Below are 14,571 nucleotides of genomic sequence, written 5' to 3'. Positions count from 1 at the left end.
AGAGGCAGGGCGCAGGCATTGAAGATCAAGGGCACGGTGACCACAGGAAGAATGCAGCGCTGCTGTTGCTACTCCTGCTGCTGCTGGCGCTAGGCAGGCGAGGTGGAAGTGCGAGCACTGACAGAGAGCGCCCCCTCCCCCCGCAACCCCCTCGCGCCCGCCCCACGCTTCTTGCCCCGCTGGGGAACTTGCAGCAGCCGGAGCCGGACAGACCTTGCCCCGTAGAGGCAGTCCTGCCAGTGGGTGCGGGCACAGAATTCTGGATCCGCGGAGGTGGGGCTGGGAGCGGGGACTCCTGGTTCTCCGAAAGAAGAGAGCTGAGGGATGAGTCCTGGGGAAGGTTGCGGCCTTGGAACCCGGCGTTCAGAGAAAGGACACTGGGTGGGGCGGGAAGCTGGGGCCTGGACTTGTGGTAGTTTGGGAAGAGGAGCGGGGTGGGGTGGGGGGAGGCGGCCTGAGCTCCAGGTTAAAGGCGGAGTTGCACTACCCAATCCCCAACTCCATTCGTGGGCCCTGAGGGAGGAGCCTGAGCACTCTGTGGGGGAGAGGGGAGCAGAGGTCCTCCTGGTTCAAGGCTGCGGGGCGGGGCGGGGCGGGGTGGATACTGAGGGCCCAGATGCCTAGTTCTGTGGGTGCAGGGGACTGGGGACCTGGACTTCTAGATCCTGAGGGAAGAAGGAGAAAGAGGGAGCCTGGACCCCTGGGTCTGAGGGAAGAAGCTGGCGATGTGAACTCCGGAGCCTGGAATGAGAGGCTGAGACGGGAACTCCAGGGTCAGAAGGAGGAAGGAGCTGGGGGCGGGCTCTGGGGTCTGGGGGTGGCGGGGGGAGGCGCTCCCAGGGACCCGCTGGGCGCCGCTCCTTGTAGCTCTGGCCTCAGGCCCGCGCCCCGCAGTGGTGCTGTGCGGCCACGCAGCGCTGGGGGGCGCATTCGTGCTGCCCGCGGGTACCTTCCATGGCCGCAGGGCCATTGCAGTCTTTATTTATTTTTATTTTTTTGTTAATCCTCAACCGAGGCTGTATTTCCATAGATTTTTACAGTGGAAGGGAGGGGAGACAGAGAGAAACGTAGACACCTCTGTCGGTTGCCTCCCACAGGAGCCCCCACCAGGGCCAGGACGGAGCCTGCAACTGAGGACCGTGCCCTTGGTTCGGGACCCCTCATCCGCAGGCCAATGCTCTATCCATTGAGCAAACTGGCTAGGGCCATAGCAGTCATTAAACGCTTCCCAGAAGCGTGAGGTTCAGGAGGCGGAAGAGCAGGCCTGGGCATCCGGTCAGGGTGATAAAGGGGAGGGTGGGGCGGAGCTAAAGTGTAGGGTCCAGTCCGGGGCTGGTTCCTCCAGCAGCAATACCAAAGCCAGAGAGAGCAAGCATTGGTCAGGGATCGGACCAGCAGAGGTGGGGCCAATGTGTAGAGGGCAGGGAAGGCCGGGATGGCAGCCAAGAGGTCTGGAAAGCAGCTGAGCCAAGGGATACCTGGGAGTCCGCCTGGCTGCCGGAGGGCCAGGGTCAGCTCCCAGCCCGCCCCCTTCTGCCCCACCCCCAGGCATCAGGTTTCCTTTTTTTAAAAAAATATATTTTCATTGATATCGGAGAGGAAAGGAGAGGGAGATAGAAACATCAATTGGCTACCTCCTGCATGCCCCGTACTGGATAGAGCCAGCAACCCGGGCATGTGCCCCAACTGGGAATAGAACCAGTGACGTTTTGGTTCATGGGTTCATGCTCAACCACTGAGCCACACCTGCCAGTCTAGGCATCGTGTTTTCTATGGGGCTGCCCTGGAGGATGCTGGGCAAATATGCATTAGAAGTGCTTAACCAGGTTGGGTCCCTTATGATGGAGGAGTGTGTCCCGGAGGTGGCTTGTTTGCTTGGCGAATTTGAGCCACCATTGCTGCAGCCTGTCCGGAGAGGAGAGGGGCCTGGTGTGAGTGTAGCCAATGGTCAGAAGAGGCCACTGAATGGAAAAAGCCAGTTAAGTCCAAGAGCTAGCTGGAGGCAGCTTTGTAATCTGGTTGTGTTCTCACTACCAGGAGCCCTGTTAGAACCTGGCAGCTACTAGATAATGTCTGGGTTCCTAATGTTATGTTTCCTGGTCTTGGGGAACCGCTATGGCTACAAAGACCCAGAGTTTCTGAGGCTCCCGGACTTCAATGACAACTTCCGCATCATGAGTTCCAGATGGGCGAGAGGGCCAGCCCAACAATCCTCGGGAGCCCAGCCTATGCCAAATCCTGAGCACATAAACCTACCTAGAGTGGATCATTAGAATAGGACTGAGCCGAAGCCGGTTTGGCTCAGTGGATGGAGCGTCGGCCTGCGGACTGAAGGGTCCCGGGTTCGATTCCGGTCAAGGGCATGTGCCTTGGTTGCGGGCACATCCCCAGTGGGGGGTGTGCAGGAGGCAGCTGATCGATGTTTCTCTGTCATCGATGTTTCTAACTCTCTATCCCTCTCTCTTCCTCTCTGTAAAAGATCAATAGAATAGGACTGAGAATCTTGGAACAGGAGTTATAGAATGTATGACATCAGGCTCAATCTCCCCGGAGGGAAACTAGTTGTCTTGCTCGTCCTATTGAGATCCTGTCCCCGAGGTGTACATTTTACCCTCCCTCCTGGACTGGCTCCCTGGCCTACACCACCGCAACTTCAAGGAGCTTCAGGTCTTCATCTCTGAGCAAATCCAGTGGCACCGGGGGACACGGTAGCCTGGGGAGCCCCATGATTTCATGGATTGCTACCTAGACCAAATGGATAAGGTGCAGGCCCCTGCTGTCCTAAACTCCATCCATGCCACCCACAAGGAGGCACCTAGCACTCAGCAGCACCCCTCTCCTCTGTTCGCAGGAACAGAAAGACTGTTACTTCCAGAGGAAGCTTGGGTGATCACCACACAGAACCTTTTCTTCGGCAGCAGAGACCGCAAGCACCACCCTGACCTACTGGCGTCTCCCCTTCTCTGGTTCCCAGAGGTGGTATGTATGCCAGCAGGAAAGCCCAAGTTGAGAGGGTGAGGGTTTAGGAATGGCTAGGGGTGGGGAGTGGGGTGTGTGTGGCTCACACTTCATTGGACCCAGCCCACGTGCAGGTGAAGCTGGACACATGGTAGGTCTGGCACACTTCCCAAGCCTGCCCTACACCAACACATTGTTGCAGAAGTGCCAGGACCACCCTTGGGCTGTCATGTGCCGTACCTGCAACGCCCACCTGCACCGCCACTTTCTGCCCGCCGTGTTCACCGAGCCTGGGGACTGCACAGGCTGGGGAGCCCGTTAACTGCGATTAGCAGACATGAGCATATGTGCAGCCCTGGGAGCAAGAACTAAAGCTCCCCTTCCCAGTGGCTCCTACATGAAAGGCAGTCTTGCCAAGTTCATGGGCACTTGCACATTCCCCTTAGGGCACCTTCATGATTTCTCTGCTTGTGTCTGCACAGGGGACCCTATCCAATTCAAGAATCCACACTGTTTCAACTCCACCAACTTTCTGGATTAGGGCCAGTTTCTTCATGCCCTTTGCCCGTTATGGGCCACACAGAGAGGGGGCCAGCTTGGGCAGAGCCTCGATACATGGGGCGTTTACCCTGAGTCTGTGTCCCCAGGAAAGTGGATGTACTTGGGTGCAGGCCTGGCCTGATCAGATCCTCCTCTTCTTCACCACCATTCTGCAACGGTTCTGTCTGCTCCTTGTGGGGAGCCCCACCAACAAAGACCTCACCCTGCAGTGCACCAGGCCTGGGTAATTCCACCCCCTGCTCCCCCCCCCCCGCCCCCGCCGCCCCGAGGTCCAACTCAGCCACTCTCTGCTGACGCTCAGACCTTCTTACCCCCTTTGTTTAACAAAGGCCCTGAATTGCAGATGGAGGCATGTCATTGCCAAGAGGAAGAGGGGGAGTCAGATATGTGCAGCTCTGAGATACTTTTATTTCTTGGCTGACAGGACTTTCACACCCATACTCCTCCCAGCACCCTTTACCTGCCCAAGCAGCGGCAGCCTAGTCCAAAGGGTGCCATGGCCAAGAGGGTTGGGAGTCATTTCACATTCTAAGCTGGAGGAGTGAGGGGGCTTGCAGATACTCCCCCCACAAACCTTTGCCAGCAAGAGGCCATGACTCACCTCAATCCCAAATCCTGCATCCTGGTGGGAGGTGACAATGCCCCCTTCCAGCTCTCCCCATCCGAGAGGGGCACGACTAGACAGGGCAAGACACAGGCCCCAGCTCCAGTAATGGTAGCCGCCCGGCACTGGCCCATGCCCGGGTCACAGCCCCAGCTCCCATCACAGGGCAGCACAGGTCTCTCCCCTGCTTGGTCCTCAGCAACTAAGGGAACTCTCCACACCAGGCAGGACACAGGCAAAGTCGGAAGCAGCAGCGGTGGCGGTGGCGGGGTAGGAGCAGGCACCAACACTGGTAGGCCGCTGGCCAGGCAGCACCAGCCCAGGGCTCTCCTGAATCAAGGCAAGTCGTCTTCCATGCAGCTCTGGGGCTGGCCACTAGGTGGGCGTAGTCGGCTGAGATACAGGTACTTGAACACCTTTCTGTCCAGATGCTGGTGGGAGGGAGGGGGACAGGAGATAATGAGTCAACAGGGACAGGACTAAGAGGCTATGAAAAAGCTGGGATGGGGAGGAGAGGACCAGAAGAGATGGGGCTCATGCAGGGGAGTGGCTGACTTGGAAAGGTGGGCAGAGGTAAGGAAAAAGGCAGCGGAACTTAGTAAAAAACGGAAGTGGATGAGATAGCTAGAGCCCTGGTGAAGTTGTGGAATAGGAAGGACTTGAGGGAGGCGACACCATTTGGGAAGCAGGTACCTAGCTGATACTTGTCTTTGGCTGCAGCTCGCTCCTTGGCATCAAAATACCAGACAGTGATGGCGTACCTGAGGACCAGAGCAGTGCCGGAAGGCAGTTAGAGGTCACTTTTCTTCAGTTCCAGCCACCATATCCAGTGACACTTCTGATCCCACCTAGGTCCCCTCTCAGTACTTCACCATGTCCTGGTCATTCGGGGGCATTCCTGAGCATATCCCACAAGTATGGGTCATACCTGGTGGCATAGGCTGGTTTCACCTCATGGGGGTTCCGCCGGTCGGACCAGAAAATGAGCAGCCGGTCAAAGAGTGGCTCAATGTTGGCTACCACAGGCCGGCCCTCAGGGAAGATCTGCAGCAGGCCGCCATGCACCTGAGGGCAGACCAGAGGTTGAGGCAGGAGGCTGGCACTTACTGTCCCAGGAGCCCACCAGGGGCATAGCAGCTGCACACAGCACTCCCTCCCACCATTCAGCCTCTTAAACATGAATGCCAACCTAGAGTCTGCATCACCATGGAGATGGGCAGGAAGCTACTAAAGAAGACAGGAAATAGAGGGGAGGATTCATTATGCCTGGGCCTGGGCCGACTGCACCATTCCTCGAAGGAGGGGCCTTTGCTACCACACAGCTGGAAAGGAGGTGCCATTCTCCAGGAGGAGCCAGGGGCCAGACTGCCCCACCCCCATGTGGGTAGAGAAGAGGAACCAGAGAAGGTTAGAAGCTGAGCTGCAAGTGGAAACCCAAGTGGATGCACACCATACCACCCCCATCCCCACCCCCACACCCTACCTTGATGTCCCAGTTCTGATTCAGGTAATAGATACATGTGATGCAGCGCCCATCACCGTGGGGATTGTCAACGTGCCTCACGTACCCCAGCCCATTGCCTGGATAACACGCCACCATGGCCTGGCAGAGACAGATTGAAGTAGTTTACTGGGGCTAAGCAGAGACATTTGGGGAAGCAGCCATTACCTCCTCTTTCTCAACTCTCCCTGCTCATCTCTGATTCAGGTGTCCAAACTTTCACCTTTCTTAGCCAAGCCCCCATCCACCAGAAACCACAGTCCCAGGGCCTCAATTAGCCCATCACACACACACCACCACCACCACCACCACCACCACCACCACCACCACCACTCCTAGGGCTGGCACCCAGAAGGGGCTTAATGAGGAACTGAGGGTTTCATTTTTAGATAACCAGACCCCAGCTCAGACATCTCAGCAGAATAAAACCAGTGTCAGCATTTTCTGGCGTGCAGCGATGTGGCCTCATAGCCCACACCAGGGGTTCTCGCCCTTGGCCGCAGTGGAACCACGTGGGACACTGATGCAGGCCTACCTTCAAAGTTCTCATGTATGCGCAGCCTGGAAGTTTTAAAGGTTCCCCAGGTAATTCTAGTGCACAGCAATGCTGAGAACCACTGCGCCTGACCACAAAGAATGCCTGCTAAGTAAATTACGTCTCCTACATATTTAAGCAGGTGTCAAAACCTAGAGTGTGACTAGAACCTGAGATCTAATCCCAACTCCAAGGATAACTTGCTGGGTAACCCTAGATAGTCCTATCACCTTTGCAGGCCTCAACTGCCTCATCTATATAATGGGGCTAATAATACCTGCTCTGTTTACAGCAATGGCATTAACCCCTCTGAGAATCTAACTCTGGAGGTTCCTGACCACACAGATCTAATAGGACTAATTCAAGGTCTTGTACAGGTTTTGTGTGTACAGGTCTAGCCACAAGGTTCTCACCTCCTCTCCCTGACGGCTGCCCCTGCCCTGGCCAGCCCTGACCATGCGGAGGCCTGAGCCTAGCCACTTAGGGCCTGTTTTTCTCATCAAGGAGCTGAGGAAAAAGGTGGATGTGGTGTGAGTATAGGGCCCAGGCGTCCCTACAGATCTAACACACAGGTTCATTTTAGAGCTGCCACACGAGCTGGGATGTGAGGGGAAGGGGGAAGGGAGAGGGGTCTCAGGTTCCTCATCCATGACATGGAACTGACAGCTACTTCACAGGTTGTTGTGGGAACGGAACAAGATATAAATAAGAAGGCACCCAGCATGGGGCCTGCCACATGATAGAAAGCCAAAGCACAGGCTGAAATCACATTTTTTTAAAAAGTCCCAGTCCTACCCTCTGCCCAAAGCCACTAAAAGGGCTGGATGAGGCAAATAAGGAAGCACTGACACGAAGACCCTCCAGCTCCTCCCCTGCTCGGGACCATCTGTCTTGACATCTCGACTCAGAGGCCAGGTCAGACTGCTGGCTGCTACTCCCACTAACACTCAGCTGAACCTATAGGCCACACAGGGGAAGACAGCCCTGAGATAAATATTCCTGATCAAAAGGATCAGTGGTGCCCTGGCCGGTTTGGCTCAGTGGATAGAGCGTCGGCCTGCGGACTGAAGGGTCCCAGGTTCGATTCCAGTCAAGGGCACACGCACAGGTTGCAGGCTCAATCCCCAGTGCGGGGGCATGCAGGAGGCAGCCGATCAATGATTCTTATCATTGATGTTTCTGTCTCTCCCTTCCTCTCTGAAATCAATAAAAAATATATATATATATTTTTAAAGGATCAGTGGTTAGAATGTCGGCCTGTGGACTGATGGGTCCCAGGTTGGATTCCAGTCAGGGGCATGTACCTTGGTTGCAGACTCAATCCCTGGCCGCGGGTTAGGGTGTGTGTAGGAGGCAACCAATTGATGTATCTGTTTCTCTGTGTGTCTCTCCCCCTCACTTCCACTCTCTCTAAATATCAGGTGAGGATTAACAACAACAACAAAGGATCAGTGTCTGATGCTAAAACAGCTTGCCGAGGCCTCCTCCCAACACATCATTCCCAGGGGTCACCCAGCATGACTGTAAACCACTCTGCAATAAACATGTGCCCCTGATCCACCACAGCACCTGCCCGAGGAAAGAGGCCGGAAGAGCTGCCACCAGGTAGGGTAGGCCATCCAGCAGTGGAGAGCACTCTTCTTTCGGGCGGCACCAGGGCACAGCAGTGAGCAGGCCCCAGGTTCAGGAGTACCTTCTCTGCACTGTTCACTCCACACTCATGGGTCAGCGCTCTGAGCAGGCACCTCACCAGGAGGAAAGAACTAGCTGTGGCCCAGGTGGCCGGGAATCAGTGAGTCACTGTTTCTATTTCTCTCCCTCTCTCCCTTCTTCTCTGAAATTAATAAAGATACCTTTTTAAAAAAATACAAATTCCTGACCACAGCCTCCAAGGACACCAACCTCAGCTCACTCTGCTCCAACCTCTCCGGCCTCCTGCCTGTTCTCTGACCAGGCCAACCTCGCCCCCAAGCTCTGGGCCGGCCTGGAGTTCTCTAGCTAAAGGCACCTGGGCTGATTTCCCACTCCCTCCCTCCGAGGTGAACACACAGGTACTTGTTTACCTAGTACTGGCCCAACAGGCAGCCTGTGGAAGCCCCAGGGCCAGCCTGTCTCCCCGGTGCCCAGGAGGATGCTGCTGCCTGAGAGCACTCCTCGGGGCCTCAGAGCCTTCATGCCTCCTGCCCTGTGCACCTCACACAGGACCTCCCACCAAGGAGCAGGGACACCCCTGGAGTCTGACATGGAACAGGACTTGTACACGAAGGCTGGGCACCATAGGGAGTGGAGGATGGAAGCCTACTCTGGCCCCAGAGAAGCATCTCCTTCCTCCCCCACAAGGGAAAGGGACAACAAGCAAAGTGACACGGAAATGTGGAAATGTGTTCCTCACCTTCCACCTCAGGGGGGGAAGCTGGGATCAGAGCCAGGAAACTGAAGAGTTAAAGACTATTGTAACAGTGTGCCCAGAGCCCACCACACACTCACACACTCAAATCAGAAGCTGGAGACTGAGCCAATGACAGCAGGCCCCACCCCCGAGCTGCTCTTAAAGGGGCAAACCAAAGCAGCCAGGCCCTCTGTGGTAGTCCCTGATGCCAGTGGGAGTCACCTCTCTCCCACCTACAGGCCAACTGAGCAGAGGGACCAGAGAGGAAGAGGAGGGGAGACAGAACACAGGCGCTCCACGTAGAATGATCCAGAGCAATCAGTGCGCCCATCACCACTGTGGCCACCCATCCCAGCACCCTACACCGTCTGACTGCAGGGCCTGGGGAGGGAGCCCAGGTGTTGCCCTTTGAAAGCTGGAAGCCTGGAGTGGTTGTCTCTCTGAGGCAGGGGAGGGTCTGAGAGGAACTCTCCTCCGCTCCCTTCTCAGTCCAGCCTGGCTTACCTCCCAGGATAATACTTCCCTGGTTTACCTCCTGGGAGTCACCCACCCCCCAATTCTAGCCAGGGCCCTGTCTACAACCACATCCAAGGCACCAAACGGGAAGAGATCTGTCCTTTCTACCCCCCATTCCCCTCTAAAACATCACAGACTAGCTGGAGGCTTAACCTGGTTTTCCTATCCTGTGGATGAGCAAAGGCTCCGAGCAGTGCCCTGCCCTGGGCCATTCAGCTCCTGTGGTCTAACCCCCAACCTGCCAGGATGGGGAACCAGCTGTGAGGCTGCAAGCACCCTGTGGTCAGGGAAACTCCCGCTAATCTCTCCTGCAAGCCCAGGGAGGGGCCGCCTCTGGCTCTCCAGCTATCAAGTAACCGGAGGGAGAGGGAAGTAGGACAAGTTCCAGCTGGGGTGGAGAGGATACTGGCCTTGGCCCCAGGGGAGCCCTGGTTCCGGAGCGAGCTCTAGCCTGAGAGGGAAGCTGCACAGAGGCAGAATGGGAGATGGGATCTAAGAAAGGAGGGAGGGGACATCAGGAGCACAGCCTCATGCCCAAAGGGCAGAATACAGCCAGCCTGTGCCATCAGCCAGGCATCACTGATACTGTGCAGTGGGCACTCCCTACAGAGCCTTTTCCAAATGACACCAAGCCTTGGGCTCAAGGCCAGGGCCCTCACACCCTCCATGAAGAGAACCATCGTGTCAGCAGGCCTGAAAGGCCCTATGCACCATTGTCCAGTGCAGAGCTCCTGGCCCAGATTCCAGAATGGGCAGCTGGAGGCCCAGGAGGCCCTGACAACTGCCCATGAACTCCAACCAAATCAGCATTGTTCTTAAGAAAATAATGTAAAATGGCAGATCCTCAAAAAGGCTCAGGGCCCTAATAAGTGTTAATAACTGCTACTCTAAAGAAAAGGGGACCAGGAAGAGACACAAAGGCAGGTAGTCAAGGAACAGATCAGAGCCAGACGGGGATGCAGTGATGGGCAGACAGGATGGAGAACAGGGGCTAGGATGGGGTGAAACGGGAATGACGGGCAGGACCTCCACCCCAGTCAGCACATCGCTACCCAGTGCCACCTCCAGGAAGCTCTCCTTGATGCAGATCCCACACTCCGGCACACAGCACCACGCAGCCCAGCACCAGGCGCAGCAGCAGCACCTCCTCCCTCAGCCTGGCACTGACCTCCTACCTACTGCCACCCTCCACCCTCCACCCGCCACCTCCTGGTTCTCCTGGCTGGGAGTGGACAGCCAGAGACAGATGGGGACAGAGTGGATCAGACAGACAAGCCAGCAGATAGTGACAGGTGAAAGGATGGGGGGCCAGAAAAGGATGCAGACAGGGACAGGTGTGGACAGACAGATGAAGGCAGGAACATCTATCTATATGGACTGTTCTCTGGGGCCCACGGACAGACATCAGGAGCCTGGGAACCCCACCATGGCCCATGCACGTGTGTGGGGCTATGCATGTTAGCAGCTCTCGGGTTCTTCAAGAGAATCCCTGGTAAGATCACAGAGCACTGCGGCTACAGGCAAACCCAGGTTTACAGGTGCACAGCTGTGGCCCACAGGAAGAAAGCAGAGACCTCCCGAGTCCCCACAGGGAGCGAAAGCCCAGAGCACATTCCAACACCCCCGCCACTGAGGCTGCCTAAACCCTCTGTGGCCCCAGACGTGTGTCCAAACCCACTGGCGCTCAGAGGACCAGGCATCCAATGCATGTGTGCTGGGCAGCCTTACCTTGGTGCGCCCATTGATGACGTAGTTGCCCAGCCGCCCAGTGCAGTGCCGGATCACAGTGTCCACATGGGCCATGAGGGCCCCGATGCTTCGGCAGCCTGGCTCGTGGCCTTCCACCCAGGCGATCTGGTCCCCACGGATGCTGCGTGGCGGGATAGCCCGCTGGCTCACTAGCTGCCCATCACGCAGGCGCCCGCCCCGCTTCAGGGCCTCTACCTCAGCCAACACTCGGCCACCCAGGGCCGCCCCCAGGAAGCTGTCCTTGACACAGATGCCATAGTACCGCATGCAGGGCACGATATAGTCCAGGGCCAGGCGCTCAGGTGCAGCAGGAAGCTCCTCCGCCCTCAAGCGGGCACTGGCCTCACCACGGCCATGGCTGTTGCCATTGCTGCAGCCCAGGCCACCCTCCCCCTCCGCCTCCTGGTTCTCCTGCCTGGCCCAGGGCCGCTTGCTGGGTGCGGGGGCATCCCCTCCATCCTCTGCCCATTTCCGCTTGGGGGCCTCAGGCCGGGCGCCCTGGGCTGCCAGTCGCTGGCACCCCTTGGTGACCAGTGCCGCAGCACCCTCACTCTGCAGTGGCTGCAGCTCGCCACCACCCTGCCCACCAAAGCCCTCCAGCAGGGGGCTGGCTGAGGTGGAAGTGGCGGTGGCTCTGGGGATCCCACTCCCTGCTGAGGCCTCAGGAGATGCTCCTGGACGGTGGTAGGAGGGTAGCAGGGGACATGGCAGGTAGCTCTCCACCCCCATCCTGGACCGGCCAGGCTCCAAGGGCTCTGACACAGAACCCGGCAACTGAGGGAGAGCCTGACTCAGGGACTGGGGCTGGCACGGGCTGTCCATGGTAGCAGCGTCTTCATCCCCCTGGCATGGAGGGCACGGCCTGGGCCCATGATGCCACCCTCCTCCGCTGCCTCCTCCTCCTCCACTTGATGCAGCTGGGGGCCGGGGCGGCAGGGCCGGCCGGGCCTGGCGTGGGGCAGGGTGAGGCAGGGCAGGTGGCAGCGGCTCTTCTTGTGCCCTGGGGGTGCTCGCTGGTCCCCAAGTCCTCTGCTGTCCCTAGGGGCTTGGGAAGGGACCTGTCAGGGTTACTGGAGAAAGAGAGATAAAAAAAAAAAGAGAGAGAGAGAGAGATGTTTGAGGAGCTAGAGGCAGCGGCTGGGGAAAGGGTGAAGGATGGAGGAGCAGTAGAAAGGCAGAGAAACTTGACTGTTGAGACCAAGAAAACTGAGCCAACTAGGGGGAGAAGACCCTGGGAATTTGGGGGGCAGGGGGGGGGTCACTGACAGATAAGAGTCAGTGAGGACAGGTGGAGGCGTAAAGCTGGGTGGATGACCCAAGACAGAGGACTGCGGAGGGGCAAGGGGAGAGAGCCTCAGGCTGAGACAGACAGAGAAGAGGGAGGGGCGTGAAGTAGAAAGGACCGGGAGAGTGGGGAATAGAGGCCAATAGGGGTGATCTGCCGGGGCGTTCCAGACAGACAGAGGGCATGTGGGGGTCCACAGAGAGAGGAAATTGGGGAGCCCAGAGACAAAAAGAACAGGAGGGGTGGGGGCGAGGGGGTGGGCAGAGACAGAAAAGCCGGAGGAAAGCTGGGAGGGCGGGCCTAAGAGGGCCGGACAGGCCGGGGTGGAGGGGTCGACCTTACCCCAACGAGAGGAAGCCTGTTGGGGGCTGACACACATCCAGACGGAAGGGAGGTCCTGAGACAGACTGACGGACGGAAGGGAGTCGCAGGAGAAGGGTTCCACAGCGACAGAGAAGGGCGGATAAGGGTTCACGCACCCGGGGCCCGGACTAGGGAAAAACGAGCGCCCCCTACCAACCAACTCCCGTCGGCGCGAGCACCGAGGCCCCGTCGGGGCGCAGCTGGCGACGGAGGTGGGGCCCGAGGGCCGCTCGGACCCCTGCCCGCCCCCCTCCCCCTCCGCCAGGCTCGCGCTCCCCGCTGCCACCTCAACCACCGCCACGGCAGGCACTCAACGTGCCCGTCGCGCGATCCCTCCCCCGCGCCCCACCCCCATCCCTCCCTCCCCAGGGTCGCCTAGCTCCGCCACCACGGGCCGGAGCACGCCCCCACGCCCGGCCCGGCTCGCGCCGGCGCCCCGACTCCAGCGCCCGCTCCGCCCCGCTCCCTGCTCTCCCCGAGCTCTCCTCACCGAGCTTTTTCCTCCGACCCCGGCGCCGCCGTTTGTTCCAGCCGCCCTGCGCCGCACAGCTCGCCATGCCCCGCCCCCACCGCCCCCGACGCTCCGCCCCCGCCTCTCCGGGTGGGTACGTGACCGCGCCCGGGCCGAGGAGACGGTGCGCAGGCGCGAGTCGCGCGAGGCGGGGCCTGGGCGTTCGGAACAGCCGCACTCTAAAAGGGGAGGGGGGCCGACCGACACGAGGCTCATTTGAATTCTACGCCCCGCCCCCTTAGCGCGAGAGGAGACACGGGATTAGAAAGGGCTGAATCGGGGAAGTTTCTGCAAACATTATGCAAATGACGCGAGAGGGTATGCAAATAATGCTATTTACATGGACACGCCCATCTTCTCAGAGCCGAGAACGCTGCGGAACGAGTAGCGGGGTCGGGAGGTGCCACGCAAATCATCGATGTCATTTACAGCTCCACCTTCTCACAGCTCCAGAATACGGATGAGACATTGAGAAATGTCGGCGCAGGTAGTTGGGAAATATATGTAAATGAATAGGCCAGCAATAATTTACATAAGGCCTTTATATAAGGGAGGAAAAACGGTGCGTGCGGAATGTCCTTGAGAGGAGGGAGCTCGGACTAGAAGGGATGTGCAGACAAATGACCCACTCTGCCCTGTCCCCTCGCAAGTGTGCGAGTCAGAATAAAGTAACCTAGGAAAGCCATGCAGAGAAGATATTTGCATGACAGCCTCGTCTTTTAAGAACATTTTAAGCGACTGAGCCTGGGAGGATTGTGTTGGCGCTGTCACACACTCAGATGGAAGGGAGGTCCATTTAACTGCCCCACCCCCTCTTCCTCCCCTAGGTGGAACAGAGACGCAGGCCTTCCCTTGTGGGTTAAAGCAGACTTGAGGGTGGCTAAGCAGTTGGGAGTGTACGGAAGGGACTTATCTGTCTCTGGCAGAGCATGAGGTGTTCTAGGTTCACCTGAACACAAGGTAACATACTGGATTGGATTCAGTATGCACGTGAGTCCAGGTTGCACAAAGCCCCACATACACACAGAAAGGGTTCATGGTCACATACAGGTGTATCAAAGGAGTCAAATTCACATCAAAACACACAAAGACCGCCCTAACCGGTTTGGCTCAGTGGATAGAGTCTCGGCCTGCGGACTCAAGGGTCCTAGGTTCGATTCTGGTCAAGGGCATGTACCTTGGTTGTGGGCACATCCCCAGTAGGGGGTGTGCAGGAGGCAGCTGATGGATGTTTCTCTCTCATTGATGTTTCTCTCTCATTGATGTTTCTATCCCTCACCCTTCCTCTCTGTAAAAAATCAATAAAATATATTAAAAAACACACACACACACAAAGACCGCCGGGCATGGCTCAGTGGTTGAGCATAGACCTATGAACCAGGAAGTCAACGTTCAATTCCTGGTCAGGGCACATGTCCTGGTTGTGGGCTCCATCCCCAGTGAGGGGCGTGCAGGAGGTGGCTAATCAATAATTCTCTCATCATTGATGTTTCTCTCTCTCTCTTCCTTCCTCTCTGAAATCAATAAAAAAAATATTTACACACACACACACACACAAAGACCTAAGAGGCACACATGCAAGTCAGACACTGCCCAGGC

General features: G+C 57.6%; 1 protein-coding gene across 4 annotated transcripts; it reads right to left on the bottom strand.

Moving 5' to 3' along the window:
- Positions 1–3,907: 3,907 nt before the first annotated feature.
- On the bottom strand, positions 3,908–13,019 carry EGLN2 (egl-9 family hypoxia inducible factor 2). Of its 4 annotated transcripts, none has more exons than XM_054710697.1 (7): positions 12,952–13,019; positions 12,441–12,589; positions 10,793–11,883; positions 5,607–5,726; positions 5,052–5,188; positions 4,817–4,884; positions 3,908–4,554 (listed from the first exon to the last, which is right to left on the bottom strand). In XM_054710697.1, the coding sequence occupies exons 3-7, from the start codon at positions 11,633–11,635 to the stop codon at positions 4,499–4,501; spliced, it is 1,224 nt and encodes a 407-aa protein (XP_054566672.1). In that variant the 5' UTR covers positions 11,636–11,883; positions 12,441–12,589; positions 12,952–13,019; the 3' UTR covers positions 3,908–4,498. The 4 variants fall into 4 exon arrangements, with proteins under 4 accessions (XP_054566672.1, XP_054566670.1, XP_054566673.1 ...); XM_054710695.1 differs by having other exon boundaries at positions 12,441–12,505; XM_054710698.1 differs by lacking the exon at positions 5,607–5,726 and having other exon boundaries at positions 12,441–12,505.
- Positions 13,020–14,571: the final 1,552 nt, after the last annotated feature.

This window comes from Eptesicus fuscus, chromosome 21 (assembly GCF_027574615.1).
Source record: "Eptesicus fuscus isolate TK198812 chromosome 21, DD_ASM_mEF_20220401, whole genome shotgun sequence".
In the NCBI taxonomy this organism is placed as follows: domain Eukaryota; kingdom Metazoa; phylum Chordata; class Mammalia; order Chiroptera; family Vespertilionidae; genus Eptesicus; species Eptesicus fuscus.
The sequence above is the reverse complement of the archived record's forward strand: the minus strand, read 5'-3'. Positions and strand labels throughout refer to the sequence as shown.

Bases quoted from the DNA above. Each gene is read 5' to 3' on its own strand.
- EGLN2 (XM_054710697.1), bottom strand. From the start codon at position 11,635: ATGGACAGCCCGTGCCAGCCCCAGTCCCTGAGTCAGGCTCTCCCTCAG. The intron at 5,189-5,606 runs GTAGGGTGTGGG...GTCTGCCCTCAG, and splicing joins ATCAGAACTGGGACATCAAG to GTGCATGGCGGCCTGCTGCA. The intron at 4,555-4,816 runs GTACCTGCTTCC...CCCTCCCACCAG, and splicing joins CAAAGACAAGTATCAGCTAG to CATCTGGACAGAAAGGTGTT.